Source organism: Phasianus colchicus, chromosome 7, assembly GCF_987193195.1.
Source record: "Phasianus colchicus chromosome 7, bPhaCol1.hap1.1, whole genome shotgun sequence".
NCBI lineage: Eukaryota > Metazoa > Chordata > Aves > Galliformes > Phasianidae > Phasianus > Phasianus colchicus.
Window position 1 is genome coordinate 15,553,186 of NC_143442.1, and position 12,209 is coordinate 15,565,394.

General features: G+C 38.7%; 1 protein-coding gene across 6 annotated transcripts in view; it reads right to left on the reverse strand.

Moving 5' to 3' along the window:
* Nucleotides 1–2,545: 2,545 nt before the first annotated feature.
* RBMS1 (RNA binding motif single stranded interacting protein 1) overlaps nt 2,546–12,209 on the reverse strand; it is a 345,593-nt gene continuing 335,929 nt past the window's right edge. For all 6 annotated transcript variants that reach the window (XM_090143847.1, XM_090143846.1, XM_031599563.2 and 3 more), the window contains 7 exons: nt 11,639–11,688; nt 11,453–11,546; nt 9,248–9,298; nt 7,086–7,196; nt 6,363–6,443; nt 6,036–6,120; nt 2,546–3,294 (listed from right to left, as the gene is read on the reverse strand). In XM_090143847.1, coding sequence (XP_089999973.1) covers nt 6,043–6,120; nt 6,363–6,443; nt 7,086–7,196; nt 9,248–9,298; nt 11,453–11,546; nt 11,639–11,688 — 465 coding nt within the window. In that variant the 3' untranslated portion in view covers nt 2,546–3,294; nt 6,036–6,042. The remainder of the gene's footprint in view (nt 3,295–6,035; nt 6,121–6,362; nt 6,444–7,085; nt 7,197–9,247; nt 9,299–11,452; nt 11,547–11,638; nt 11,689–12,209) is intronic.

Genomic DNA, 12,209 nt, shown 5'->3' on the forward strand with positions numbered 1-12,209 from the left:
GCCTGGCAATGAGTCCCCAACTCCCCACTCTGCTCCCCGGAGTGCCCGTGGGTCAGAGCCTGCTGAGCCAGCACCACACGGTGTTGTGGGCCCAGTGAGTGGCAGAGCCTTCATCGAGCTGGAGAGATACACTGGTTGATATTTAACTTGATTTTGTTTCCAGGCCTTACATTGAGCGGGGCAGCCCTCTGATACATGGCATCAGCAGCAGTGATCTTGCCAAAAGGATGATAAAAATCAGAGATTACCTTTAGGGAAAGAGGTGCTTACAGAATGCAGCTGGAAGAGGATCACTCAGGCTCACTTTGAATCCTACTGAAGCATTGCACTCCAGAACGGGTTATTGCAGCCAGCTCCAGTGCAGCTGAAACGACTGGGGCCCTGACTGCAGCTCAGTGCCAGGAGCTACCAGAGACCTCTGCCCCCACTCCTGCCCCGCATCCACACTGCAGTGTGAATGCACACCTCCCATAGGAACAGGAGCTCTTGCATTCAAACAGACACCTTTGGCCACGTATTTGTCATGAGTCTTTTCTGTTCAGTCTGAAAGAGGAATTTTCAGGAAGGAACTTGTGCTTCAAAAGAGTTAAAATGTGATCGTAGCAAAAGGCAGAGGACAAAGCCCGCACACCAAGCAGGAGCATCGCTGAGCACTTCGGCCTAAGGGCAAAAGCTCCACCACAACCTGGTTGGGTTTTTTCCCCAGTAAAGGAACAGCTGAAGGAAACAGACGATGCATTTTTTTTTTGTTTTTTTTTTGTTGGTTTTTTTTTGGATCTTTTTTATTCAAAAGTTTTCAAAGAAATAAAACAGAAAAAAGCTAACAATCTAATCAAATTTACAGTTCAAAAATGTCTTTTGGCGTTTAACAACAAGTCCTAGGAAACAAAACTACAGAGTTATCTTGAACCGGACAAATAAGTTACCACTGGCAAGTTTGTGGCACTAGTAAAACAAAAATAAAAAATTAACTCTCTTGATCATATAGATATCTCTATGAAAATCTTTTTTTTTCAATCTGTACAAAAGGTCTTTCTTCATAAATTAATTTTTTATAATTTAATGGCTGTCTACTATGTGATGGTTAAGTAACTGATCATTTCTTTATGTACAGAGGTTAAATTTCCCAAATCTTACCCAGACAATGAGTATGGCACTTAGTTCAGACGTTTCGGCAGCAGCTCTTCCCTCCCTCTAACACAGCCACCATACTGCGGTTCGAAGCAACGCAAAAGTATCAAGTAGTAAGAGATCCAGGCATGGAAATCCACCCGACCCAGGGAAGGTGCTGCAGAAAGTCTGGACTTTGACAAAGCAGTAATATTCCAGGGAGCATAGAACCAATAATACCACAACTTTTCAAAAAAAGAAAAAACAAAAACACATCTCTTACGACTATGTATTTCACTAGAATCTACACTTCTCAGAGCAGCAATTTACTTTTGAAACTATGAAATGTCACCGACATCTATACTCCAATACTCACACAAAATTTAAAAACTAAAAAATACTCGAAAGAAACAACTGTTAGCCCCAGCTCCTGAGCCGGGATGATTTGGTCTGTGGAAACAGGGAGGGCCAGCAACCTGTCCCAATACAAAAGGAAATAAACTTTGAGGTAGATAACTGATCACATACAGCTGACCAGAGAAGTACACAGTTTTGGAAGACAACTTAATTTATCGTTTGATTTAAAACATATGCGATCGTAATAAAGAGCTTTAGTAGCAGTGAATTATCTAATATGTGAAGTACAAATAACTGTATTTATGAATCAGGAATTTCATAGTTTCAAAATCGGTTTTCTTTACACTTAACACTTGTAGTGATGATGTAAAGTGTGGCACTGCTTGGATCCAAGTCTTCCTTCATGCTTTTGTGTCCATACGTCAATTAAAATTATAAAACCTAAATGCAAATGTACAAAAAAGGCACATTCTCCTAACCGCAAACTGGTCCGGCAAAAATAAAGAGTACAGAAGACGTAATGCTGAGACAAATCAAAATTATTGGTTACTGGCTCTTTGTTCTTTGGTAAAGTTACCTTTTAAAAGTGCCAAGTCTTTTTATTTTTATTTACCTACAATAGAGAGCTAGTACCCAATCAATTATGCTTCTCCTTGCATCTCAGCTTGTGTTTGAAAACGAGTCCTTTAGCTTTTGCCATTTTGCTGCAATAGCAACTTTTGTGTTTGCTAAGTCTCAGTACGATCCTCATCCTAAAGCACTATCATTAGTATAAAGGAAGGACAAAAACATTCGGTGAGATCCCCACCCCAAACTCCCTATTCTACCTACGCTAAAACTAGAACATCGAGTTAGTTTCCAAAAAAAAGGCAAAAAAAGATTTTACATTGCATCATACAGCAGAGTTCCTAAGTCATCCGAACTACCAGAGGGAGCTATCGGCGTACGGCCTTACAAACGATTTATCCTATTAAAATTTCCCCATCAGAAAATGTGTTTCACACAAAACAGTTTTCCCCTCTTGCGTTTCACTACCTTACATATTATGTGAAAAATCATTAAAAACACTTACTACACATTAAAAAAGCCAAATTTTCAGCAATTTTTATTGACTACCTTTAAAAGCCCTATGCTGCTGTTTTACAAGGCATAATAGACCAGCTCATTTGGTCAAAGCATTCTACACCATTAGTTTGGACTACTTACTGAAATAGCTACAGCATCGAAAGATTTAAGGCAAATTGGAATTCATAGAAAAGGATAAGACACTTCACACTACATTAAAAGAAAAACAGAAGGCTAAAAGACCAGACGCTATAACTGCAACACTGCACTAAAGCAACACTCACACACTGCAAGCACAGAACATCATCCTAGATGTTTTACTATTTTAAACTTCAGAAAACCCATTTCATACAATTAAAAAAAAAATTTAAAAAAAAAAAAAAGGAAAAAAATAAAAGGAAACAAAGGAAATAAAAATAAACCAAAACACAAATTCTGTCATGCACATGAATAGTCTTCGTGGTCATCTGTGCATACCCAGAAATTTGAATTTTTTTTTTTTTTTGCGTCGTAACACTTGATAAAAATTTTTTTTTACTAAAATAAACCTGTTCATGGGAACAGCTACTAGATGAATTTAAGGTTTTTCTTATGCACCTTATAGAACTTATAGCAAAAATAGTTTTAGTTGATTTCATTATAAATAACATTTTCAAGAACCTGTGCAAAACTGTCAATAATTCCTAAAGCACAATTGATCAGTAAAATCCATGATTGTTTCAGCCTTTGCACCCTTCTCCAGGCCAGGTCAACACCGGGCATCTGCAACACAGAAAGGTCAGAGCTACAGCAGGGTTACGAATTGCATTCATTTTACTAACGTGGCTGTGTGCGAGCTACACCACCTCCTCCTCTAGACAGCTGGGAGCAGACTGAGAGAATCAGAGCACAAATCTGAGAAGCAAAGCCAGAGGTGGCACTCCAGGTGCTCGGCACTCACTGGGATACGGCTCTCTGCCAGCATGTGGCCTCCCCATGTTCTTTCCCCCTTTACCTCTAATAAATATAAGCATGCAGAATGCCCACCGAGGAGCTGGGAGGCTGTGTTCCAAGCTATCTCCCTGCCTGCTTTCTCGTTGTTGGTTGCTTTTAATTGACCCAAAGCAGATGAGTGAGTGAGCCTACTGCTGCTGCATCCAAAGGCTTCCATCTCTGGATGAGAAGAGGGAGGATGTGCGCAGCTCCCCACAGCCAAAGCACAGGCAGCTCCCATGCCTCCACGCTGGTTAACATTTAACAGCAATTCAGGGCTCATTAAACATGAAGGGAGGCTCCTCCATTTGCTATACTGGCTTAAAATTATCAGATGGGTTTTAAAAAACATTCAGCTAATGAAAAGTTAAGACAGTTTTGGAATTTTTCTAGGAAAGGCAGCGTGTTAATTTAAAGTTTGTACATTCATAGGTGCATATTCAATTATATTGGGCTATTTTTAAGTCCCTTTACTATTTTCACATAGCAGCAACTTGACAACAAGAAACAATACAGCTATTAAGTGTATTCATTAAGGGAAAGGTGCTGGGTATTCCTGACAGACTGCACTGTCTCATGTTGTCATTTGCCACTTATTGATGGCAAAATATATCACAACTTTTAATAGGACATCTCCAAACGTGCTGTGCATGTATTCAGAAAAAAGCTATCATTTGTCAACAGTGACAAAACTATAACAATTAAGAGGCCACAGTGTTGCCTGTATTTAGGGCAAGAAATAACCATCAGTTCCCTCCCCTTCATTTGTCTGATAAATGACAAGTACCAGCATGCTCTGAGGACAGAAATACCGAATGCCATACTCCGGGGCTGAAATCAGCTGAGCAATATTACCCTTCCTCTTGTGCCCACACCCGCTGCCACAGTGCACAGATTTCCCTGTGCAGATCAGTGCAGGCAGCAGAGCTTCTCTAGGAATAAAATCATGGAGGATTTTATCACTTCCAGCAAGCACCCAGAGCTGCTCATAGAGCTCAGTGTGCTATAGAGTCAATGTTAGACAACGTTTCTCGGGTTGCAGCGCACCTGATCCCCCTTCAAGAGTCTACATGTTGGTCCTCCTATGGCCCCCATCTACAAGAAAGAGGCTGGCACACTGCTGGAGGTGTGGGGATGCAGGATTCTGTTGTCCCACCTACTACAGATCTGTTCACAAGGAGGCTTTACGTGCCCACAGGGAAGACTTAACGGCATAACAAATAATTTCCTGAAAAGTGGTTAACACCAGCCAATAGCCTTGGCATGGGAAGCATGCAGGAGCTTTAACACTAGGAGATGGAGAATGAGAAGAGTCTGTGGCTTTGCTTCTCCCTGCCTTGGAAGAAAACCAAGGATGTGGGCTTGCTCTAGATGCCGGCGTTTGGCCAGACTAAAATAATAAACACAGGTCATATGTTGTGCTATGCGGACTGTGCCAGCTGTCAAATGTGCAAAGTTTCCCAATTGGTTTGTTTCTATCTTTACATACTTGAACATGTAAGAAGCTGTTATGCCAATAATAGGGATGAGAGCAGTGTTGTCAAATAACACAGTTGACCTGCAAAATCAAAAGTGATGGCAAAATGTGTGTACTGTTGGATCTGCGCATTTTAAAGAGAGTATCACACCATTGGGAACTCTTGCACGTAACTGCGTGAGATTTTTGACTACTTCAGGAATGCCACGAGGGCTGTGAAAAAAACACTTCTAAGACCACCTCTCATACATACTTGAAGCTGAATGGAATTATTCAGCATTAGGTCTTACAAAATTTGATTTAAAAATTATGTAGTCCAGTTGCTTGGTTTACAAAGCACCCAGAAAAAGATGGGTTAGGAAAAAACTAACTTCCAGTAATTTAAAGCATGGAGGATGAAGGAGGGTTAGTGCAAACAGCATTTTCAGGATAGCAATCTACTGAAAGAAAAATTATATACAGAAGGAGTTAGGATAAACTAATGAAGGGTCAGTGAGGAATGCAAGCAAGGACATAGGAAACCTGCAGGAGGAAGGTAAATAAAAAACTCTGGAATTAGAGCCAATCCAGGACCTGGATTAAAAATCAATTGACAAAATTCTGGACCAAATTGCTACTTCCTAGAATAAAGGATGGGCAGGGAAATTTGCAAGAGAGTGTCAGCAAAGATTTCTAAAAGACCGGAACCCAGCCTCATACTCCCTAAGACTGTTGTGAAGCTGCTTCCCAATCTGATACAAAGGTTTTTTGTACTAACTCATTGTTATTCTTTTATACCACATGCTGTATACAAGATTAACAAATTAAAATAGAATATAATCCACATAAGCTATAGAGAAAGTATCAAAGTGTTATTTTTAATTCATTAACTCACTTTTTCCTTTCCCTTACTTCTAACTCTGGCCAAATTCATGTTAATTTCAGTGTCTGTCCCCAGATATTATCAATGTTATTTATATGATATGTGCAAGAACTTTCAATACAGAGTACTGCATGTTATGAAAAAAATATATATTTGAATTCACATCTTTCATGTGACAGGAGGAGCCCCTACCTCACAGTTACTTATTTTGTTGATACGTATACGGAGAATGGTCACTGGACGTCTCTACTGTAACCTGCTGTTGACCACTGGCTTCCTGAAAATGAAGAGGGAGAAACTATGTGAGACGAAAGCAGACAGCATTACCTGCAATCTGCATTTCCATGCAATGTTTGCAATTAGGTCTTCAAGTCTAAAACCTTTCAAACATGGCAGAATACTTGCACAGTTACAGCACTTCAGCAGGCAAAACTCCTTGCAAAAAATAATAAAAATAAAATAATTTTAAAATAGTAAATTTGTATCTCTTATCTCTAGTCTTCTGTATCATATACTGACCTCAACAGGAACCGCTGCTGTCTGGACATGTGTGTATTGGGGTATGTAGGCTCCTTGCATAGCTGTTGTGGCTGGCATGTACTAGAAGGAGAAACAGCATGTTAAGCTGAGCTGAAGTCCAACGAAAATTTAAGAGTATTCAAAACACCTGTCATGACACCATGTAATAGATACTGAATGTTTCCCATATGTGAGAGACTTTTGTGTCTGAAACTAAAAGCCTTTTCAGAAAACTGAGGTGTTTTTGTTTTTTTTAATACCTAATTTAGCCTTCAAAAAAGTAAAGTAAAGTAAGTAAAGAATTTTTCTCTGTTAATCCCTACACATACACATATATATTAATACTCTCTACTCAGAAGAGAAGAGTCTTTTGGTTTAGAGCCTGGCCTTCATCTCTTCTTCCTGTCTAGCTTTTGCTCCACACAATGTATAACTTTCAGCTCTCTGATCTCCTGAAGAACAAAAACAACTGTCGTTTCTTTTTCACTCTGGAGTCATCTCCTCGGTTCCTTTCATTTGTTTTATCTATTTTGCTTACTCACTCTATCTGACTAACTAATAGACTGAATAAATAATGATGAATCTAATTCATATATGGAGACAGTTCTTAATATTTTATCAAATGAAAATTTTTTTTTACATGTAAATGTACGCGCATACTGTTATCTACACACAATATTTTCCACTTGCAAAAGTTCTATTTTGTATTTAATTGCTACATACTGTTCCAGTACTGCCTAATGAAAGATGACTCATCTGCTGCGTCAAAGGGCTTATCATTGATGCAGGCTGTAGTGACATGGTATGGTCCATGGAGGGAGTCAGTACAGCACCCTATGAAAACAAAGAAAGAAATGATGAAGGCAACAATCAGATTTTAATTATGTTTTTAATTTGAGACACTAAGTAGGCACTGTCCTTTCAAGGGGATATACTGCATGAATTCTCCTTAATGCAAGGCACTGACTGACTCAGCACACAACTCTTGGGCACTCTAACATGGACGCGTTTTGCACAGCTTGGTCGCAGGGTAAGTACTGCATTGACTTCCACTGACTTCCTACTGAACGTAAACAAATGCACAATGCACTTGAGACACCTGCTGCAAACACAAGTTCAATTAGATGTTAACTTTACAGTAAAACTTGGCACATTACCAGGTTTGCTTAGTTTGAGCTTTGGAATTTCAGGCTTTAAGAAGCATTTGTCTCATCTTTAAGAATAGAGGCTTTGGAGGAACACCTGTGTTAGGGGAACGCTACCTGCACATGTCATGTTCACAAACAAGACAAATTTTAGATGAGGGAGTCAGCAGAGCTGCAAAAAGACTTGGTTATCTACACAAATACCAGCTGCCAGGATGGCTCTATGGTTCTGGGGCCAGTTTGTTAACTTTACAAAGTTACAAAGATGTGAGCATTTTTGAAAACTCAACATTGCTAAATATGCCAAGGTATGCTTGTCAGGTTTTCAGAGTTATCTGAAATGGAAGGTTATCAACTGCCTTTGTTTTACTAATCATGTTCTGCAAAAATATATTTCCAAGCAGTCTGTATGAGTTATGCTTGCAGAAGTGTTGATTAAAATAGATGGAGGGTCAAAATCAACAGAAATAATCGCAGTGTACTGAAAGCTAGGATTTTCAATCTATAGCTATTCCTTAAAATGAAAGAAAAAAACAAACCAACCAACCCTACGGAGTGTAGTTGGAAAAACAACCATGTGACCAGCGTAGATGAAATGAGTCACAGGCACATCAAACACTGAAAGAATTTCCTGTCTGCAGACTGCAGGCTTCTCTGCAAAGCAAATGAGTAAGACAGCACCAATTTCTGCACAGACCAAAACTAAACGTACGTCAAAAAACTAGATCGTTATTTTTCAGCTACGAAATCTCATACTGCATATCTTCAAAACAGATAGATCTCACGGTGCTATAACATATTAACTCGTGTCTCCTACAGCATTAATTTGCAGGATGGTTTTTAGGAAATTCTGCATTGACAGAAAAGTTAAAAAAGTTTGTGTGTGTGTTTAACATTCAAAAATTACAAATGCAATAACAGTGAACTGCGTGAGAAGGAGGCCAGCCTCAGTATCGCCTTCTCTGAATTCACAAGGAAATGCTTGGCCACACAGATTTACGTTCTGTACTCTGCATGGAGAAGTTAACTGACATCTGGACAATATCTTTCCTATATTTGGAAACAGACTTGTTTTTCACTATAGGAGGGCCTGTTATTATTTGTAACGCTCCTATCAAGAAACCCTATAAACCCATAATAGCAACTCAATTGGCAAGTGATGTAGATAAGAAGCAAAACATGTGAGAGAACAGATTAGAATACTTGTCAGTCTGGTATAGACACCACAGCCAGACATATAGGGAGAGTAGTGTTACTCATGCATGGTGAAGCCAGAACAGGTTATCCAGGTTGTCTCAAGTGAGTGCCCCTGCTGCCATTCCTATCGCCACGTCCATCTGTCTATCACAGATTATCCAGACTGAACTCCTCTAGATCTGTTCTAAAACATTGTGTCTTCTATTGCAGCTTCCTATCGGTACACAGTACGTAAAGCATTGGTAACTGCAAAGTGCTCATAATTTTTAAAAATGAAAGAAAGGTTCCCCAGGATGCAGACGTGGTAAATCTAGTTTTACTCATCACGTCGATACCCTGAAGGCAGCTTTCTTTTTTTCCTAAGAAAATGAGTCCCAGCTCAGGTTTATCATAATCCTTTCTCTTTCCCATTTTCATCCATGATTTAATCATTATGGTGTAATTGTCAATTATCTGGAAGTAATGGGGTTGGAAATGGCCTATTCTCTGTTGCTTAAAATATGCAAATTGTTTACACCACAATGGAGAAGTATAAAAACTTACTGGGTGCTGCATTATATATGGTTGAGGCTGCATCCAAGAAGGACTCTGAACCTGGAACAAAATTGGTATTTTATTATCCACTTCAATTAACACTGTACTATTCCGCTCCTGATGCAGCTAGCATATTTTCTCTCCAAAAAAACTGATTATCCAGATGCTTAAACTGAGGCAGGTTACCTAACTTCACGTGACAAGGTAAATTAAAAGGAATGAAAAGTACACTAATGGGTTATATGGTTTTCTTATTTAAAAAGAGCTGGTTATAACAGCTCTTTGAATAAGCGTGCTGCAAGAAATATGAAAGCAAGATGACAATGTCTCTTTTTCATCTCTGGTAGTGCCATATGTGTAGGATAAGGCAGGATCTGACCTGCATGGGGCATGCAGACCTGACTCACCACGATTGCCGGAAACTTAAAACCCCTTAAACTCTTCACCTTCTTTCCCAGTGTCCTGTGAATAGGACAGGCAGACAGACTGTCTTGAAAAATAAAAAAACACAAGGCGGGGTGTTTTTGGCAAGATGGAAACATTTCTTCCGTCCTCTTGCATTCATTTTCAGTTCTGAGCAATTTTTTTTAAGTAAAAGTGTAACAAGGTGTTCAGAAATCGAATGGTAAAAAGTAAAACAGTTGAACCCTCCCTTTCCCCAGGCTTAATGGCAAAAATTCTGGTACAGCCTAACGAAAGCTTTGGCTGATCTACTCACGCTAACGTAGTAACTGGCTTAGTGCTGTCATTTGGGTATACAGGAGTTGCAGAAACAAACACTAGCCAAAACTTTATTAAATTTGTTTACCTTTAATAAGAATAAATCTAGGTACAGGTTATAGCACGCCCAAAGAAAAAATAAATAAATCACGCTTTCAGGATACTTTCTGTTGTGTAGGTGACAGAATGCTGCAAGTTTCAGTGGGATGGATCAGTAATGATGATGTGACTAATGCTCAAATTGTGAAATATTTCTGGACAAGAACCTCCTCCCTCCCTACCATAGAATGCTTCCCTTTCATTTTCAATTCGTATTACTGTAGCACTTTAAATATCATGACGTCAATAACTCCATCCACACCTATTTAAGCTCCATGTGACATACACCAAAACACTGGTTATGACATTTTTAGAAACATACGTTACTGTCGCCCACCTCTCCCAATAAACCCAGCAGTGATCCCGTGCTCCCATGAAGCATGTTTCCATGCCAACTTTCAACTTTTACTTGGACTCAGAATGTTCAAGAGTCTCCTGTTGATTCATAATTTATATTTTAATAAAAAATTCTGATAATGCTTTTCTGGGTATGAGCTTGCTGCAGTTTTTGAGATATTGCTGTACAAAGCGGAATGACTCCATATACTGAAAAATACATCAGTGACACTGTCTGCCAGGAGCAAACATTGTGTTGCATAAATCATCTCAGAAATTAATTCCAAATGAATCCAGCTGCCCTTTATCCCAGAGCGCACCTCCTATATAAACTCTGTTGGAGCAAGAAGGCATTAGATCTCCAGACTTAAAACTGGACAATTCTTCCTCTTTCTTCTCAGATGGAATGAGAGGACATGGTTATTTCTGCACAGTAATGATGGTCCACAGGTAGAAAACTTGTGTGTTAAACAGTAAAATGCCAGATAGGTAATCATTTAGGTAACGCTGTGATAATGCTCATACAATCTGAACTCCGAACTCCTTTCCAAGTTTCCTTCTCAATGTTAAGCAAGTTTCTGCAGCCTTTTTAACCAACCTACGTAACACATGACTAATGGGCTTTTTTGCTCTGAAACCACCTGCAGAAATGTTCAAAACCATGGAGAGATATCTCTGAAATAAAACTTCAGTAAACCAAAAAAGGATTTAAACAAAGAATAATTATTTTAAAGGTGAATTATTGATAATAAAAGAATTTGATGAAGAAAAAATGAAAAAATCATACATGAAATGCAGAGGGGGCTACAAACCCTTAGCCATCACCACAATTTAGAGAGTGTTTTTGACAACACAACTGGCATCCCATTACTTTGCTATGCTTCCTGCAACAAACACACCTTCAGTTTTTAAGGCCTTCATTTTCATGCTGTACAGCGTGAAGAGGCCTCTTCATTAAAAGGTAGCATGACTGGAGAGTGCAGAGAGTCAGATGCAGCAACTGATAAATAAACACAAGCTCCAATGAATCATTGCAGCTCCTAAGTTCTAAATACAAACCTGGTATGTGGAAACTGGAGAAGCAATATATGGCGTAATAGATGTTTGAGTGATCATTCTGTTTGCTGTAATACTGTAGGGTGATGGATAAAATCTAGAAAATATAGAAATATTTATTAAATGCCAGTTCTATGCATCTTTCATAATGCAAACATTTTTTTCTTAGTGTGCTAGCACTTAACATACCCATTTTGTAAAGCAGCTGTGGTTGGATCATAAGTGAGTGTCATTCCAGCCTTTAAAAAATAAGTGGAAAGAGAATTGACATAATTCATCAATTCATGTAAATTATTTCTCATACTCATTAATTAGCTGTATTAATTTTAACTGAAAACTTGTACTGATACAGTTGATTATTCTACAGTTAGGGAAAGGTTAATTGACAGAAGTAATTATAAGTAAAGAGAGTCTGTGACATTGGCTAAAAAGTTTCCATCAGGAAGAACAAAATGCAATCTATAAAATACCTGGCTGAGATAACATGTGTGTGTTTGAGAGGCGGAGCATGAGGATGATTATGCTAGGGCTACACGAGGCATATAATATATAAAGTATAAAAATGAACAAGGAGCCCATTTTTCAGAAGACATATTTGAATTTTGTTGTTTCATACATATGAGGTCTCCAGGCTTGGTAATCACAGTAAGCCTATGAAAGTATTATATTGAATATTAAAGATTAAAAAAAGCTGCAACAAACAGAAAAATTTAATGCTGCACCACACTGTTTTAGTCTTCAAAAATGGCTGTGCGCTTCA